The sequence below is a fragment of the Lissotriton helveticus genome, chromosome 8 (genome assembly GCF_964261635.1).
Source record: "Lissotriton helveticus chromosome 8, aLisHel1.1, whole genome shotgun sequence".
Lineage (NCBI taxonomy): Eukaryota > Metazoa > Chordata > Amphibia > Caudata > Salamandridae > Lissotriton > Lissotriton helveticus.
Genome location: NC_136069.1, coordinates 1,571,351,358 through 1,571,372,101, shown reverse-complemented (window position 1 = coordinate 1,571,372,101; position 20,744 = coordinate 1,571,351,358). Strand labels below are relative to the sequence as shown.

At 44.4% G+C, this 20,744-nt stretch overlaps 1 protein-coding gene across 1 annotated transcript in view; it reads right to left on the bottom strand.

Moving 5' to 3' along the window:
* CHRDL2 (chordin like 2) overlaps positions 1-20,744 on the bottom strand; it is a 632,837-nt gene that overhangs the window by 369,119 nt on the left and 242,974 nt on the right. Inside the window, exon 3 of the mRNA XM_078656250.1 lies at positions 9,167-9,260. Within this exon, the coding sequence (XP_078512376.1) occupies positions 9,167-9,260 (94 nt within the window). The remainder of the gene's footprint in view (positions 1-9,166; positions 9,261-20,744) is intronic.

The window sequence follows — 20,744 nt, the reverse complement described above, 5'->3', positions numbered from 1 at the left end:
ACCTACATATATCTAAGGCCCTTACACTGAACAAAGCCAAAGTGTAGTAAAAACAATATGGCTGCCTTTTCGTTCTCAAAAAGAGCCTATTACCCAATTATAGACTAGCTTGTCATCACTATGTACCATGGTATACCGCAAAGTTATCACGGTATACCATGGCCCAAAATATAATTAAAGCCCAGCTGTATTATTGGATTTCAGTACTCTTGCATCACTCATGGTGTCGCATGGGCAATGCAAAACTTAAGTCAGATTGACAAAGGAATGCAAGGCCATCATGTGCAGCCCTGCAATGATTGGTAAATCTGGAGAAACGCAAGGCAGCACAATTCCCTGTTTTGTGTAACTCTGCACACCATAATCTACATTGCTGCTAAATTTCACATACATCAGTAAGCCACGTCACTGTAGCCACTCCACTATACGCTATTCCACCCTCCACCCCTCCACTCTACACCTCTCCACTGTATGAGGCTCAACTCTACACCACTCCGCTCTATGCTATTACACTGTATTCCACTTCAGTCTATGTCTCTCCACTGTAGGCCACTCCATTAGATGCTACTCCACTATACGCTATTCTATTCTACCCCATCCTGCTTTACGCCACTCCATTCTACTCTATTCCACTGTATACCACTTCACTCAACAACACTCCATTGGTCGCTATTCCACAATATGCCACTCCACAGTACACTACTCCACTCTACGATACTCCAGTGTATGGCACTACACTGTACGCCACTTCATTCTATTCTATTTGATAAGGCCCCACTCCAATGTACGCCACTTCATAGTACGCTAATACACTCTAGCCCACACCAATGTATGCCACTCCACTGTACGCTACTCCACTGTATGCTACTCCACTATACACTATTACACTCTACACCACTCTACACCACTCCACTCTACGCTATTACACTGTTTGCAACTCCACTCTGCCCCAGTCAACTCTATGCTATTACACTGTGTGCAACTCCACTCTACACCTCTTTAGTGTACGCCCCTCCAATGTATGCCACTCCACTATACGTTGCACCAGTATATGTTATTCCAGTCTATGCTGTTCCACTATAAGCAACTACGTTCTATGCTATTCCAATGTGCGCCACTCCACTGCACTTTACTCCACTCTACGCCACTCCACAGTATAGCATTTCACCTTAAGCCACTTTGTTCTATGCTATTTGGTTGTACCCCACTTTAAAATACAGCACTCCATTGTATGCTTTTACACTCTACCCCACACCAGTATATGCCACTCCAATCTATACCACCCCATTAAATGCCACTCCATTGTGCACTACTCCACTATACACTATTTTACTCTATGCCACTCCACTGTGCAACACTGTGCTCTAAGCAACTCCACGTTACGCTATTACACTATACACAACTTTCACTGTATGCAAGGCCACTCTATGCTATTATACTGTATGACGATTCAGTGTACACCACTTCACTGTATGCCATTCCGCTATACGCTACTCCAGTATAGGCTATTCCACCCTATGCCATTTTACTGTATGCCACTCCACTCTGGTATTCCACTATATGCCACTCCAGTGTATGCTACTCCACATTACACCACTCCTGTGTATGCCACCCCACTCCATTCTATGCTATTCCATTGGACGCCAGTCCACTGTATGCTATTACACTCTAACCCATTCCAGTGTACGCCATTCTAGTCTACACAATTTCACTGTACACCACTGCACTGTACAATACTCCGCTATATGCTATTCCAGGCTACACCATTCTACTTTACACCAATCCACTCTACACTGTTCGACTGTATGCCACTCCACGATATGTTACTCCACTCTGCGACACTCAAGTGCACACCACTCCACTGTGTGCCACTCAAATCTTCGCTAGTCTACTGGACGGCACTCCACTCTACGCCACTTCACCATATGCTATTTCACTCTACCCCACTCTATGCTATTCTACTATACACACTCCACTGAACTCCACTCTACGCTATTCCACTGTGTGCCCCTCCATTCTAGTAATATCACTGTACGCAACTTCAATCTTATCCCTCTACTGTATGGTATTTCGCTCTACCCTACCCCACAATACACCACTCCACTCTAAAGCACTTCACTGTATGCTACTACACTATACGCTATTCCACCCTATGCCACTTCACTGTACGCCACTCCAGTCTAAGCTTCTCCACTGTACGATATTCCACTTTATGCTACTCCACTCTACGCCACTCCACTCCACTCTACAAACCTCTACTACACTCTATGCCACTCTACTAAACTCTGCTCCACTCTGTCCCCATACACTCCACTATCCAAATTTGCACTTAGCTCGATGACCATACACTCTATCTCTACTAAACTCTGCTCCACTCTGTCCCCATACACTCCACTATCCAAATTTGCACTTAGCTTGATGACCATACACTCTATTGTTCAACACTCTACTCCACTCTACAACAGTTTCCAACTCTGTATGACATAGCACTCCACTGTACTGTATGAGACGTCACTCCAATTTATAACAGTTTTCTCAACTCTATGCTACACAACTTTAATGCATGCCACACCACTCTACGCTAATCCGCTGTACCTTACTCCATTCTACGCCACTCAACTCAACTCAACAATATTCCACTCTATGCCACTCTATGCCACTCCACTCTTCTGCACTTTACTGTACAGTATTCCACTGAACTCTATTCCACTCTATGCTACAACACTCTACTCTATGATACTCTAGTCCACAGTAAGCATCTCTACTCTGAAGTACTCTACTACTCCACTCTAAGCCACTCCATGCCAATGTATTCCATAACACTGTAGGCCAATCCACTCTACCACACTCTTCAACACTGTACTGTACACCACTCCACTCTACAAAAATCAACTAGACTGTAAGCCATTCAACTCTACTATAGTCTACATCACTTTCCAATACTGTACAACACTCCACTGCACTCTAATGTACAACACAGTACTCCAATTTATGGCACTTAAATCAACTGTATGCTACCCCACTCTCCTCTACTGCACTCCATGCCACTATAGTCTACAAGATGCCATTCAATGGCACTTTACTCCACTCTACACGACCCCACTCCAATATAGTCCACTCCACCATACTTCACTCTACTACACGTTATCTCACTTTACTCCACTGTACTATACTCCGTTCTACTCCACTCTACTGTCCGACACTCTACTCCACTGTATGCAACTCCACTCTACAACACTGCACCACACTCTATGGCACTGTACTCCACTCTGTGCCCATCTACTCTATGCCATTGTACTAAAATGTACGACTCTCAACAACAAACCACTCAATTTCTCTCTACAATACGCCACGCCACTAGATGACAAGACACTCCACTCTATGACATTCTTCTCCACTGTACTCTACGACACTCCACTTGATGATACTCCACTCTATGGCACTCTACTTCACCCTACTCCACTCTAAAACACTCTACTTCACTGTATGACAGTCTACAACACCCTACTCTACTGTTCAACATGCCATTCAACTGCCCAACTTGCTGCTCCAGTCTACAATACTTGACTCCACTATATGAGGCACCATGCCACTACACTATATAACACTATACGATATGCCACTACACTGTACTGTACTCCACTCAATTCCAATCTACAATAATCCAGTCTATGACAATAGACTTTAAAACACTCTCCTCCACTGTAGTTAATGACACTCCACATAACAATTCTCCACTTTAAACACATTTTTATTGCAAATTTTTAAAAACATTAGAATTCAATGAAAAGAAATCAAAGGTTAAAACTTAGTTATAATTAGGAAAACCTATTTTCCATATACAAATCAATTATTAAAGGATCTTGTTACACACTCTTTTCAGCTTGCTAACCAGACAACACTTACTATAGCTCGCCACTCTACCATGCATTGTGTTCTCACAAATAATGATACTCTACTGCAAAACACTACACTGTACGGGACTCTCCACCACCATTCTGCATGACACTACACTTGACAACACTGATCTTTATGACACTCCACTCTATGCCACTACACTATACAACACTCTGCTAGACTCTATTCAACTCTATGACATGCTACTCAATGACATTCCACTCCACCACACTCCATTTCATGACACTCAAGTCGATGACACTCCACTGTGCAACACTCAGCTCTCTGTTCGACACGCCACTCCACTGTACAACATGCTGCTACACTCTACGATACTTAACTCCACCATACGATACCCCACCCCTCTCCACTGTGTTACACTTTACTCCACTGGACACTACGTCACTCCACTTTACTTGACTCCACTCTACAATACTCCAATCTATGACACTGCGATTTGAAACACATTTTTATTAATAAAAAACATTAACATACAATGAAAAAACAAAGCTTATTGATCATTTATAGTTAAAAATACCTTTTGCATTCTTTCAATACAAACCCAACTTGAAATACACAAACATTGAAAATTGTAAAGTTATCATTATAATTTCAATTTATAATTTACGCACCACTTTCAAATTACTATATCGTGCCCCTCCAAACACAGTCTTGTCATCTCACTCACCACACTACATTAACTATAACTCATGCCTTTTCCATGCACTGTTTATACCCTTGCATACTACATCACTATTAGCGTATGAAATCATAGCAATCATAACAAAACTTATAACTTCACAAATGCAATTATTTATCACAACACAGTGCAAGGTTGAGTGGCCAGTTATAGTTAGTGTTTTCTGGTCAGTGAGCTGAAAAGAATGTGTCAGAAGGTCCGCTAATTATAATAATTTGACGGTGATGGATACATTGTAAATGAAAGTTAAAACTATATCTTTAGAATTTTTTAAGTTTGTGCAGTTTAAACATTGTTTGTATAGGGAAAATAGGTCTTCCTAACTATAACTAAACTTTAACCTTTGTTTTTCTCACTGAAAATATATATGTATATATATATATATATACATATCTTCCGTTTATCCACAGCTGCTGCCCGCAGCTGTGCTCCTTATCGATGGGCGTGTCGGCGTATTAGCGCAACAAATCCGTTGACATCGAGAGGGTGCTGCTCAAGTTTCTTTTTATTTTAAAGTAAAATTTGTGCTCCCGCTAACATGTTTTGGCTGCCAGGCAGCCTTGCTCAGAACAAATATCACTTTAAAATAAAAAGAAACTTGACCAGCACCCTCTCGATGTCGGCGGATTTGTTGCACTAATACGCAAAAGTCAGTAGAAATATATACAAATATATATTTATATATTACCTACCAGAGGTCGGCTGTAGGTACTTATAGTTAGGGCCTAGTTTTCCTAGGAAAAGCGTTTTTTGTTTTTCCAATAACTTTATCGCCGTTTGACAGATCTTCACAAACTTTTCAAAAATAGTAAGTACCTGAGTTCAGCTGCAGTGGTGAAAGTTTCGTGGTGGTCTGTAAGGCCGAAACCAAGAAAAATGGGGGGTCCCAAAATGCATTTTCCCTATGCAATTTCCCATAGGAATTTTAGATACGACTACAGCCCGAACTGCTGGATGGAATTACACCAAATTTGGCAGAAAGCTAGGTCTTAGTCCAGAAAAAGCAATTTTTTGTGATTTAGTGCAAATCCGTTCAGTAGTTTCAAAGTTATTAAAGTAAAAAGAAATATAGATATCTAGGGATGCAAACTTTCCACGGATCCACCGAGGTGCTTCGCGAATCCACATGCTAACAGCAATGTCATGATTGACTGGCCATAACCTGACTGGAAAGTTGTGGCTGCCATTTTATATATTTGCAAAAAGAACTATTGATGGACAGAATGCACAACAATGTCATATATTCACCCCAGTACAGAGATCTGGGCCTAAATCCATTGTTTTTTTGCTCCCCATGCCATTCCAATTTGAACCCCGCCATATGAAAATCAGAGTTGACCCTGTTCCCAATGGGAACAGTCCAGCCCGAACTGCCAAGCCTGGTCCTCACTGGACTGGAAACAAGCATCCTAGGACTGGTTTCAGTGTTTCACCCCTCATCAGCCAGGATAGCTTGACTCCAGTGGCATGGAGACCATCTATTGTGTGTATTTTATATATCGGGGCACGGTACCGGGTTTTCAAAATGAGTACATAGTTATTGAAGGGGTCAGGGTAGAGGTAGCCTGACCCCATGGGTATGTTAGTGGGGTCACAGAGGGGCCTGAAAATGTCAAGAAATGGCCTTTAAACTGTTTTGTTTTCACATGCAGGGATATGCGGATTCGCTGCAGAGCTCAGTGCGGCCCCCGTAAGAAGCTGTGACAAATCCGCAAATCTTACTGCAATAAAAAAAAAGTACTCACAGACACACACTGGCACTCATAGATCCGCACAGGCGCTCACAGACCCATTCACAAACCCACACACAGACCACACAGCTACTCACACACCCACTTACAGACCCACAAATACAATCCCACATCCATGCACCGACCCACACAGGAACTGACACACCTATTCACAGACCCACACTGGCACTCACACACCCACTCACAGACCCCCAGAGAAACTCACACACCCACTCACAGCCCCACGGAGACTCACACACCCACCCCAATACCCACACACACTCACACATCCACTCACAGACCCACACAGACACTCAAACACCCACTCACAGACCCAGAGAGTGATTCACATACCCATTTACAGCCCCACACAGACACTCACACATCCACTCACACACCCACACAGGCACTAACACACCTACTCACAGATCCACATAGACATTCACACACCCACTCACAGACCCACACAGGCACTCACACATCCACTCATAGACACACGCAGACAATCACACACCCACTCACAGACCCACACAGACACTTACACACCCATTCACATACCCAGACAGGCACTCACATATCCACGGCAGAGTTAGGTGCCTGCGGCCAGGCCCTGCAGTACGGTGGGTACAAGAAGCTGGCTGCAGACTTTAAGGCCAAACCCTGTTGCACGAGGCCAAAGGCCGTACTTATGGGGGTTTGGATACAGTCCAGGCCCTGCATCCAACCCCCGCCATGCACGGCCGAAGGCCATGCATGCCGCGGCACTGACTGCCTTCAGGGGGTTGGCTGCCTGGCCTGTGGCCAACCCCTGCTGCACACAACCGAAGCCCATGAACGGCAGGTGTTGGATTAACAAAAGGTAATTAAATATTACATAACGTTTAAAAAAACGTGTACATTCACTGAAACAACCAAAGGTTACAGGGACATTATAGTTTGGAAATAGAATTTTAAGAAACAGAAATTCACTAAAGATCAAAGGTTCGAGGGGCATTAAAGTTAAGTTCAGATTTTACATGCACAATACCATAGAAATTCAACACTTATAGCTATACAGATCTCAAGAAAATATAACTTGTGCCCCAAGGTAACTATATCTTGTACCCTCACCAAGCACTGCTACTTACCCCACACATCAGTAATGACATCTTGTATGACATCATTCATAATATAACTACAACATTTGTAATAAAATTAATGATGAGAAAACTGTGCACGGCGACAGAACGAGTTATAGTTACCTTAGGGCATGAGTTATAGTTTTTCAGTTAAGTATAACAATAACTGTTGAATTTCTATGGTTTTGTGCGTGTAAAATCTGAACCTAACTATAACGTCCCTCTAAACTTTGTTTTTCTTAGTGAATATAGAAATATATATAAATAATTTCTTTTTTTTTTACTAAAATGAAAAGGTCCAGAAGGTCCTACACCAGAACTAAAAACAATCAAATTTATGAAAAAATAAGGTTGAGCAAAGAGCAGTGCGTTTTTTCAATGGTTAGTCCTATCAGAATTGTCCCACCCTACAGATAGAAAACTGAAATCACAACACTGCAGACTTGGCCCTTTGCTTACCCCTGCATTGCCACTACTCTTGTTCCTCATACTTTTTTTAATCATTGTAGTCTCTTATCTCTCCTTCCTACTAGGGGTGATACTCAGGGTTGGAAATGGAAATATGGACGTGCAGGTAGGTACACCTTGTCCCAGAGAACCTGTTTGCAAATGAGGTGTGCCTGTACTCTCCATTAAAAGCTTTGGAGTAGTGCTGAGATGTGCCGATACTATCCCTTCCGAATTAAAGAAGTATAGGTACTGAAGGCCTCATTTATGAGGCCGTGCGTCAGTTTTGCGCTTCCGATGCGTCACTTTTTGTGACGCATCGGTGGCATAAAACATGCCTCCTGTTGCGCACTATTTACAAAGTGACGCTTCTAAGCAGATGCGTCACTCTGTACACCCCTGCGCTACATTATACCTGTGTCAGGTATTATGTATGCAGGGGGGGCGTTCCCCCGCAAAAAACCTCATAGAAGTGACGCTGTGAAATCTATGAGATTTCACTGCGTCACTTCTAGGACGCCGTTGCGTAAAAATCTTACGCCTGCCTCACAGCAGGCGTAAGACTGACGCAGGCCCTTTCACATGGGGCTTGCCCCATGTGAAAGGGCGCATTGCTGGAGTTGCGTCACTTTTGTGACACACTCCAGCAATGCGTCACTTTTGCACCTACAGATACGTCAGAAATACTGACGTATGTGCTCCTTGCGACATGATGCGTCATACTGTAAATATGAAGCATCATTGGTGTCGCAAGGAGGATGCAATGAAAAGTGACGTATCGCTGTTTTCACGCAGCGATGCGTCACTTTTCATAAATGAGGCCCCAAGTACCTGATAATGTCTGCCCGTTTAAAGTACTGGTCAGTCCCAACCTCGCTCAAGATCACGGGCTGGCTGCAATAGGCTGAGCCGTCACTCAGGGCCCAGTAGTCTCGTATCTTTCTCAACGCGCCAGTATGGCGGCTCCTACATGCTGACAGCTAGCACCAAACACCCTGAGGATTGTTTTGAGAAGGAGGGGAGCTCGTGTTACCGGGAAGCTCGCCAAGTGGCGGTGATTGTAGCGGAAGCGGGGGGGACAAGGGCGCGATGACAGCTCTGCAGCAGCACGACGGCTGCTAACACAAACACCTAGCCGCTGCTGATTGGCGTGGCAGAGTTAAGTGCTTGGACACGCACTGCGAGCATCAGGGTACCGCCCGGGGTCACAGCTCCTCTGTCCCTGCAGCACGTGACAGAGATGGCTAGGGATGTCAGTCAGGAATGCAACTTACCCACACACCTTGGGCAGCATTGATGGGGGTCAGTGACGGTATTCACGCAGTGAACAGCTGGGCACTTTATTCTGTAGCAGCTCACGTTTGTGGTCTGTTTGAGAAAAATGAAACATGTTATAGTTTGTCTACATTGCCTTTCACGTCCCTCTGTCTCCCACCTCGCTCTCTACACCAAAGCTTTTCTAGGTTTTTTTTCACCCACTGTCATCCTTTCTTTCTGTACAGCACATTTTCCTGCCACTCTTCTCTTCTGTACCACCCTCCACACTTTATCTTTTCCTGCCTTATGCCAGCCTCTCACTTCTTCTTCCCTTATTATGCCACGTTCCCTTTTTCTACTTTCTCTCCCTTCTCCTTTTTTTGCATATTGTATGCCACTCCCCTCCTTTCTCCTTTATTATATGTTATTCTACACTTCCTTCTTCATTGTTCCCCTTTATTATACCAGCATACCACCCGGCCTTACAACTTTCCCTCTGTCATACCACCATGTGTTCCCATCTACTATGCAAACCTCAACTCTTTCCTTCGCTCTTTATTTTCCATGTATTGTTCATCTTCGCCCTCCATTACTGCCCTTCCTTCCTCATCTTTCGGATCTATTATACTACCTTCCTCCATTCACCATCTCTAACATCACCCTCCTTCTGGCTGTTTACAATAATGTTATCTTTTCTCCTTCTGCTTTTACCTCCAACATGCCACACCTTCCCTTCGAATTTGCGCTCTTATAAACTACCTACCTTCCTTCTCCTTTTCCCATTATACCATCATCCCTATCTTGTTTTCCCTTCATTATGCTAATTTCCTTCTTTCTTCTTTCAATTCGTTTATACCACCCACGTTTTTCTTTTTGTTCTGCTAGTATACTGTTCTTCCCTTCCAACTACCCTTCTATAATGCCAATCTATTTATTTCTTTACCCTTTTGGTACCCTACATTCTTTTTCTTTCACATTTAATACTAATTCTTACTTTTCTATTACGCCCTCGTTCTTCTTTTGCATATCTAATTTTATACCACCCTAGTGAGAAGAAAATACTTTATTTGATTTAAACACAGTAAATCTTAAAAGTATAGAAGACATAAAATACACCCTACCCAATTCTTTCCCTATATTGTGCAACCCTATTCAATTTTCTTTTCCCACTATTTTGCCACGCTTACTTATTTCATGTTTCACTTTGGTAATTATAAATGTAATACATATTTATCTTTTTTCCATTTTGTTTTTACATTCCCATTTGTTTTTTTCATTTTCTACCTTTGTCTTTTTCATATAACCTTGCCCTTCCATGCTTCATTGCATTCTTCTGTGTCTTGCCTTCGTATTTTTGTGTTTTATTCTTTTTTTTTAATTTCTTTTAGATCGTCATGTTTGGTTCTTTTATTCATGTCATTATCCTCTGATCTTAATTTTCGGTTTTCTCTTCTTTACTTTCCACCTTTTTCATTTTTTCTCTTTTTTTCTAATCTTATCCCCCATTCTTTAATTTCGTCCGTGCTCTTTCTTATCCCTCATGTGGTTCAAATTGTGTCTTAGGTCTTGCTTTTTTCTTCCTTACATTTCACACAGTCAAGTAATAAAACCTCACACAGACACTGAGTAAATCAACGAAGAGAATCAAATGCAAAACACAAAGTTCATGTTATTCCTTGAAACCACTCCTGCTGCTAACACCTTGAAGCTGGAGCCACCAGTCAGTGAAATCCTCAACCTCCAACTCCTGTCTGTCACTGGATGTGGAGAAGATGCTCCCTATAGTTGACTGGAGGTATCTTTTCATGATGCTGAATAAATTTGACCTTGGCTGAATAAGATGTATATTTAGGCTATCTTTAAATCTCCCTCAGATATGAGAAAGGCAAATGGTAAGGTCCCAGTACAGATTCTCCTGACTAGGGGTTAGAGGCAGTGGTGCCCTAACGATTGAGCCACTGATACAAAAAATAACTACTAACACAGACCTCGTCAGTATTCAAACGAGGAATGGCCATTAGTAGGATTTGCAGACGATAATCTGTACTTTTTGATCTATCCAGATTGTTCTCGTACAGTCGTTCTTTCGGACATTCCATAACACCAATATCAGGTTTCTAAGTGAATTCCTCCAAATCATAGAGCTTAGATGTTGCGGACCCCACAGACAGTCCCAACACACTGCAGACAACGGTTTCAGTTGGTCTACAGACTGTATACATTATACAGATATCAATCTTACTGCCTCACCCAAGGACCTGTACCATTGTAATGCACCACCCTCTTACACACCTTGTACAAAAGAAGGCAAGATCACAAGCAGAAAGATGCCTTTCCTTCCACGCCTTCTCTATGTGTTCCAGACTCTAGTTTCCCCAAGACTACAATACAACCCACACAGAATACACTACAGTTATTCGCTGAAGGTGGCAGAACCCTTAGGGATTTGAGGTTGTTGTTATATAGGTGTCCACTGGATGGGGGCCTAGGTATTCCTAATGTGCCATACTACATATGTGCCACACGGTTGTGACCTGCACTAGACTGGAATAGTCACATCCGCATAAAGCCCTAGATAATGCCAAAAGAAGACATGACGACAATCGCACTGCATTTGAGTCTGTGACTACTCATTAGACAACGATTTCCACATTGTAAGCCTCTATCTTCCATGTCCATATAATTAGATTACTGGGCCATAGTACAAAAAAATATTTTTTCAAAACCTACAAATGTTGACTTCCCGTATGTCCACCATAACTTCCAAACCAGATTCCACAGCTGCTATTTCTTACCCAGAATTCATCAGCTGGCAGTCTTAGTATTCTGCCCCATGCTGGGAACTTATTTTCTGATGGAGGGCACAAATGTGTGACGGTATTCTGCTAGCCGGAATCACGCTGTGCATTTACAGCGCCGTCATTAGAACTAATGTGTCATTAGTACGCATTCGTTCAACACGCAAGTCGTTATAACGACTTGCCTTAGGGGGGCACTGGATTTTGCAATAGGAGAAATTACTATTCCAACTCCAGTATGCGCAACAGTAGGGAAGGTGTTAGATTTGCATTCGGGGAGCACTGGATTTTGCAATAGGTGAAATTACTATTTCAACTCCAGTATGCGCAACAGTAGGGAAGGTTTTAGACTTTAAATCCGACACCATTCCACCAATGCACCCCTCCTAAGGCAAGGCGTAATAACGACTTGCGTGCTGAACAAATGCATACTAAAGACACGTTTGTTCTTTTTGCGGTGCTGCAAAGGCACTGCGGGATTCCGGCTTCGGTCTGAAGGACGTTTACCAGAGGGCACATGAGACTATAAGTGGGCATGCCTGCATAGAGGATGTACACTTGGTATAGCCTCTTTCTCTATCAACTTATCCAACTGTTGCACTGGGTAAGCAAAGAGGGGTATCAAATAGAAAGTCTCTGGGGATTAAACAATTCTATAGGCAATCTTCTCAAAGAGTCGGACAAAAAAGGGGATCGGCTCAGTTTATATATTGATCATTAACATGGACCTCAGTAAGAAACACTCATGTGGCAGCTTTGTAAAAATATTTGGGCATTGAGATACAAGAGAAGACATGGCTTAATATAAGGCTGAGAGCAGCAAAATCATCAATTTACTCACAAAATAAGGAGAACACCTATTAAATCATTACCAAATGCAACTTCACCCCTGTAAAACCGAAGCTATGTCTGGGATCCCGGAGCTGTGTTGGAAATGCTGTGAGGAGCGGGAATTATATTATATTATATTATATTATATTATATTATATTATATTATATTATATTACATTAACAGAGCGCCGGGACACTCCCAGGAGTAGCCGCGCGCTCTACAAATACCCCGTAACATAACATAACATATATGGTGAACGTATGTTCGCATACAGGCTTATCGAAGGGAGGGCAGGTGCTATGCCTTATTTGATCGATCACAGATATTAATCTCCTGTTACACCCTGTTGTGATTCTCTTTTTTAGATGTGGGTGGCCATAGTATTTACCCTCTACCCACGCTGTCTGGTAGGCTACTGACACACTTACTTTGCGCTTCATGCATCACTGTAGCCCTTACTTGGAAGCGGCTCACCCCTCCTCTGAGCCCACTGTGGTGGACAAAAGGATGGAACATTTGTGCCATGGCACAGCTTCCAGCTCTTGTTAATGATAGACTGGACAATATAAAAGACATTTGCTAACAAGCATTAGAAATGCAATAGGTCTCGCAGCATTAGAGTTAGTGCTTTTAGAATTGTTAATGGTTTTTTTTGTAAATCTTTAGCATGAGGTTGAGGGTGAGTGAGGGTGAGTGAGGGTGAGTGAGGGTGAGTGAGGGTGAGTGAGGGTGGGTGAGGGTGAGTGAGGGTGGGTGAGTGTGAGTGTGAGTGAGGGTGAGTGTGGGTGAGTGTGGGTGAGTGTGGGTGAGGGTGAGGGATTGAGGGTGAGGGGTTGAGGGTGAGTGAGGGTGAGGGGTTGAGGGTGAGTGAGGGTGAGGGGTTGAGGGTGAATGAGGGTGAGGGAGGGTGAGGGGTTGAGGGTGAGGGGTTGAGGGTGAGTGGGGGTGAGTGAGGGTGAGGGGTTGAGGGTGAGTGAGGGTGAAGGTGAGTGAGGGTGAAGGTGAGTGAGGGTGAGTGAGGGTGAGTGTGGGTGAGTGTGGGTGAGTGATTGAGGGTGAGGGGTTGAGGGTGGGCGAGGGGTTGAGGGTGAGTGAGGGTGAGTGAGGGTGAGGGGTTGAGGGTGAGGGGTTGAGGGTGAGTGGGGGTGAGTGGGGGTGAGGGGTTGAGGGTGGGTGAGGGGTTGAGGGTGAGTGAGGATGAGGGGTTGAGGGTGGGTGAGGGTGAGTGAGGGTGAGTGAAGGTGGGTGAGGGGTTGAGGGTGAGGCGTTGAGGGTGAGTGAGGGTGAGGGGTTGAGGGTGAGTGAAGGTGAGGGTGAGTGAGGGTGAGTGAAGGTGAGGGTGAGGGTGAGTGAGGGTGAGGGGTTGAGGGTGAGTGAGGGTGAGGTGTTGAGGGTGAGTGAGGGTGAGGGTGAGTGAGGGGTTGAGGGTGAGTGAGGGTGAGTGAGGGGTTGAGGGTGAGTGAGGGTGAGGGTGAGTGAGGGTGAGGGTGAGTGTGGGTGAGGGTGAGTGTGGGTGAGGGTGAGTGAGGGTGAGGGGTTGAGGGTGAGTGAGGGTGAGTGAGGGTGAGTGAGGGTGAGTGTGAGTGAGGGGTTGAGGGTGAGTGAGGGTGAGTGAGGGTGAGGGGTTGAGGGTGAGTGAGGATGAGTGAGAGTGAGGGTGAGTGAGGGGTTGAGGGTGAGGGGTTGAGGGTGAGTGAGGGTGAGGTGTTGAGGGTGAGTGAGGGTGAGGTGTTGAGGGTGAGTGAGGGTGAGGGTGAGGGGTTGAGGGTGAGTGAGGGTGAGGGTAGGTGAGGGGTTGAGGGTGAGTGAGGGTAGGTGAGGGGTTGAGGGTGAGTGAGGGTGAGTGAGGGGTTGAGGGTGAGTGAGGGTGAGGGTGAGTGAGGGTGAGTGTGGGTGAGGGTGAGTGAGGGTGAGTGAGGGTGAGTGAGGGTGAGTGAGGGTGAGTGTGAGTGAGGGGTTGAGGGTGAGTGAGGGTGAGTGTGGGTGAGGGTGAGTGAGCTACATCTAATGACTTCAGAGGACTGCTTATAGACTGTTTAAATTACAACCATTGTCGATAGTAAGTACTATTGACCCTGATAACGAAAACACACAACACCAGCTGTCACGGCAGACTGAAACACCCCTCTAACGCACGCTGGTTAATAAAACGAGGCACAACACCGAGGAATATTGACCAGATCACTAATAAGATTGGAGCGCCAATTGATTTTGAACCAAATCAACAGGAGATTAACACAATATTTGTAAAGCAGTGGAATGTGGTGGGGACGTGGCGCAAACAATAAGTGCAGCTAGATCATATACTCAAATACATCCAAGATAGGGTGTTAACGAATAGCGGGTAATTTAACTGAGTGATGCGGCTTCGCACTATGTCCTCAAAGTAAAATGGAGATTAGCAAGCTGGAAAATCTGGAGGGTTACTTACATGCCGCTGGTACCAAAAGTGTCTGCCCGCTTCCCTCGATGTGTACACGGGCTTGTCTTGGCCGATTATTTTTAAATAGGTAAGCCAGAGCGCGCCAAACCAGATTGCTCGGTATTTCCGGGTCACGTGATCAGGGCATTCAAGTCTACGCAGTGCCAGACTCTATGGTGCGTGCGTGCTGGTACAGCAGGCAACACTAGAATGCTGACCCTTAAAAACAAATCAGAAGGCGCTTCGTGAAATCGGCGACACAATAATCTTCGGCACAATAGTAAAAGCAAGCACCAGTAGAGGCGTGTTTGGAAACCGAAGACTGGGTAAGGGGAGAGATGCATGGATTGGAGAGATGCAGGCTGTACTATGCAGCCCCATTAACGATCCCGCCCAAGCAACCATTTTGTATTTATTTACCTGGACAGCCGCAGTGGCGGACTGAGGAACGCTCGCGATATTTACAGGCAGCGCTACTGGATATGGAGCCTGCGTGTAGAAATAATTGGAAACAAGGCTAGCGGCAGGCAGGCAGGGGAGGAGAGGAGGAGGGGGGAGGAGAGTAGGGGAGGCACGGCGGGAGGGGGCGGTGCGGGTAAACAAAGACGGACATGCACGCGCCCGTGACTTTTAAGGTCAATGCGCATGCGCATAAGCTTAATGCGCATGCGCATTGACCTTAAAAGTCACGGGCACTGCAAGGAATCGCCACGATTCCTTGCAGTGTGGATAAAGAGTGGATGAGCCCCTATAGTCTCGCTTGCTCGATGCGCATGCGCATCGACAGGCGAGACCTAAAAATGACCACTTTGGGATGGGGTATGTTCCATTTGTCATCCATGCTGAGAAGAGCTGATCTGGGGGAGTGACTTCTTCTGACGAGGACCCAATTGCTATGTTATGTTATGTTAATGGTTTCTTGTATAGCGCGTGAATCACCCAGGGGCATCTCAGCGCTTAACCTGGGGAATAACATAGGGCGGATCAGGAAAGTAAATTCTCAAGTGGCACATTACGTTAAAACAGGAAGGTTTTTAATTGTTTCCTGAAGGTCAGGAGAGATGCTGAGTTACGCAGAGCCTCAGGTAGCGAGTTCCAGAATTTTGGGGCAACGTATGAAAAAGCTCTACCTCCTGTGCGGCTCAGACGGATGCGCGGGACCCTCAGGAGGGCTAGTGAATTTGATATTAGATTACATTCAGACGTCTGCTTGTACAGCTTATTTTGTAGGTAACGGGAGCCTACCCCTTTGAGGGCTTTAAAGGAGAGACAGCAGATTTTGAAAAAAACTCTCTTTTTCACTGGAAGCCAGTGTAGTTCTCGAAGCAGGGGGAGAGATGGAGATCCTGGCTGCAGTATTTTGGATCACCTGCAGTTTAGTTAGCGCTGTATCTCCTACTTCGGCCAGCAAAGCATTCCCATAGTCAAGCCTACTCATGACCAAAGCCTGGACTACGGTTCTGCGGTGTTCTAATGGTAGATAGGGGAGTATTTTGAGTAGCAGACGGAGGCTGTAATAGCATGACCCTGATATGGACTTGATATTATCTTTCATGGAAAGTTTATGGTCCAATTGGATTCTCAAACTTTTAACTGAGGGAGAGGGGGTGGGGGCGGCGCCCAACTCTGTTGGCCACCAAACGACTGACCAGGCGTGAGCAGCTCTACCCAGGAGCATAAGCTCTGTTTTCCCCGGGTTGAGCTGGAGACAACGTTCCCTCATCCACTCCGAAATAGCCAGCATTCCTCCTGAGAACCGAGGTTTCTCATCCATGCAATTGGAGCCTATCGGAAATAGCAGTTGTGTATCGTCGGCGTATGAGACTATCTCGTAGCCAAAAGATTGCACAATTTTAGCTAGGAGGGCCATATATACATTGAAGAGCGTCGGGCTCAGACACGAGCCCTGAGGCACACCCTTGGCTTGCAAGAGCTTTTGAGATGCAAAGGAACCAAGGATAGTAGTTTTGCATCTGTCCGTAAGAAAATTACTTAGCCGCTGTAGAGCCACACCCCCTATGCCGCACTCCTGTAGTTTCTCCGCCAGCAATTGATGGGATATGGTGTCAAAAGCAGCGGAGAGATCTAACAGGATCAGTATCATGGATCCTCCGGCATCGAGGGTGAGTCGTAGCGAGTCTGTAACAGCCAAAATGGCTGTTTCTGTGCTAAAGCCGGGCAAAGGCCCGACTGAGAAGGGTCAAGGATGTTATTATGTTCCAAATACTGGCTGAGTTGTTTATTTATGGATGATTCTAGCGTTTTACCCAACAGTGGCAGCAAAGATATTGGTTGAAGTTGAAGTTTATTGGTTTGTATAGCGCTGAATCACCCATGAGGGTATCTCGGCGCTTGGGACGGCAGAGAACATCAGAGAACAAAAAAATTAGAAAAGATGGGTTTTTAGCAGCTTTCTGAATTGGGGCAGATTCTGACAATTACGTAGATGAAAGGGCAATTTGTTCCAGAAAACAGAGGCAAGGTAAGAAAATGCTTTGCCTCCCCTGCGCGACTTTCTAACCCTGGGGGTGCTGAGCAAAAGCTTGGAGCTGGATCTAAGTGCCCGTGAAGGGGAGTATGAGGCAAGTTTGCTCGAAAGATACGAGGGGCCTTGGCCATTGAGGGCTTTATAGATAATACAACCTATTTTAAATTTGACCCTCTTTCTTACTGGAAGCCAGTGGAGTTGGTTCAGGAGGGGTACCGAGGGTGATTTAGCGGGGGCGTCGGTAGTTAGACGGGCGGCCGTATTCTGCACCACCTGAAGTTTGTTTATAGAGGCTTCGTTAGCTGAAAATAAGAGGGCATTACAGTAGTTAAGTCTACTTAGAACTAATGCTTGCATTAACGTTTTCTTGGTGAATGAAGGTAAAAGGGGGAAAATCCTTCTAAGGAGGCCAAGGATGTAGAAGCATGAGCCCGCAGTATTGTTGGCATGCGTCTAAAGGGTTAGTTTGCGATCAATTCTGACACCTAGGTTCTTAACCATGTCTTTGGGGGCAGGGGCAGGGGCAGGACCAAGTTCTTCCGGCCACCAGGTATATAGTTACCTAGCACCTGAGGGTCTGCAGATGGTTTCTTTAGAATGGGGCGCACAAAAGCTTACTTCCAGGTGGATGGAATAAAGCCCGTGTGAATGGAGGAGTTAAAACATTTTTGTATTAGAGGGGCACAGGTGGGGGAGAGAATGGCCATAGTACTCGGAGGGCATTGATCCGCTGGGGAGCCTGATTTCACAGCCAGGAGTAAGTTATTTATATCCTCAATCGAGATGGCTTCAAACTGATTGAGGTGACCGGTAATAGATGTCAGATGGTTGCCACTGGTTGTAGTGGGACCCGGGATGACCGGGCTCACAGTAGAGAACTTAGCATAAATTGTTTCGATTTTATCCTGGAAGAAATTTGCTATAGAGTCACATAGTGGTTGAGATTGTAGCGGTGACTGTTTACATGCTGGGGGAGAGGAAAAATCCTTAACTATGTTAAAAAGTGCTTTGGCAGAATTTTCCGCTTGTTCGATTTGGGTGCGGAGGTAAGAACATCTGGCCAATTTGATGAGTTGGTGGTAATGAGATAGGGAAGATTTGTAGGCTAGTTTGTCAGCAGTGTTTTTTGTACTCCTCCAGCGTTGTTCTAACGCTTTGCATGGTGACTTTTTATTATTAAGATCGCCTGAATACCAGGGGGCAGACAGTCGCGGGTGTCCGAATTGCTATTTTTTCATCGGTATAGTTACATCAAGCGTTTTTTCCAAAATGGAGTTAAACGTAGCCAACAGGGCCGAGGGATCTTGATAGAGTTGACCTGGATCTACCCATAATTGGTCGAATGTTTTGTTAAAGGCTTCCAAGGTAAGCTTTTTCCAGGGCTTAGTCCTACTGTGATTCAATGACTTCTGGGGGGTCGAGAATTGAGATACTAGATGTTTATTATAATTATGCTGTGTAATTATTGTGAGCATCTACTCCTAGCATGCCAACACCCACGTATGCGTTAGGCACCATGTATTAATAAGCGTCAGTGCTGATTATGTTGTAATATATCAGAAACAGTATTTCCGCTGCACCTAAAACTTTAAATAAAATTGCTAAAAAGGTGCACCTTAGTGTGGGATGCTCTTTGAGATGGAGCCATTGAGAAGAGGCCAGTGAATCCCTCAACCTACAGAAATAGACTAAAATACTGACTTTGGCCAGGCCTAATGCTATTTCCACTGCTACTCCCCTGAAGTACTGGTGGAAGGATGGGCCCATTATCAGCCTTTTGTGTTTTATATTTGTCAATCCCACTCTGTATGTAAAATGATCTAACCTAAATTCAAACTAGATTTTCAAACTCAGAAGGAAAATAGATTAGATGATACAAAGTTAGAATTATTGTAAAATGAAATGTTCCAAATAAAAATTCAAGGAAATAACTGCAGTACTCATCAGGTTAATCACAAACAATGCTGATCAATTCTATGCTGCCTTACACCTTTTAGAAAAATATACCAAGAATCTAAGCATTTAAATTGTCTCTGGTATAAATTACATGACACATCATAACAGTACAGGGGAGTGAAATACGATATTTGCACACAATAGAATACGCATGTACATTTTAATTAGGTAGCTACTATTCACATTTAAAATGAAGGGGCCACTTATATTTTGCAACTACTGGAATTGTTATTGCTATAGGTTAGATTCTGTGGGAAATGTGATTTTGTATTTGGAGGTTATCTGCTCCTCTACCAAAACATTTACAAACATGATCATAGTGCCAATGGTGTATCTGTAGTTTTGAAATGTAAGACATGACTTAATGTCACACTGAAATGATAAAGGCTGAGGTATTTGCTGTGTATCTGCATTTCCTCATTCTGTTTTTTTTATGTAATACACTTCTATTAAAAAACAAATGTAATATCACCTATTTAGACCAACAATAGTCATTGATCTTGTCTGTTGTTACAATTTATGAAAAAGGACCCAGACTTAGCCACACTTTACGAAAAAGTAATTGTTGGACCCGGCACCCTTGGGTGGTAATGCCTCAAACGGTTTGCCATTACCCTTCCTGTTTTTCTGGATTTGTTTATTTGGTTTTAGGACTTTGTGCACTTTACCACCACAGCTAACCAGTGCTAAACTGTTTGTGCTCTCTCCTTTAAACATGGTAAAATTGGCGCACACCCAATTGCAACATTAAATTTACTGGTAGGTCCCTAGTAAAGTGGTACCCAGGGCCTGTAAATTAAATGTTACCAGCCAGCCTGCAGCACTTATTGTGCCACTCTCTAAAGTAGCCTTTTCAAACGTGTCTTACACCTGCCATTGCAGCCTGTATGTGCAGTGTTTAACTGCCATTTCGACCTGGCAAAATAAACCTTTTGTGAAGCCTAAACCTTCATTTATAATACATATGTCACCCCTAGGATTGGTTCTAAACAGCCTAGAGGGTATGGTGCGTTGTATTTAAAAAGTTGGGCATTGTACTTTTAAGTATTACATTTCCTGGTGGTGAAAAACTCTCCAATTTATTTCCCACTATTGCGAA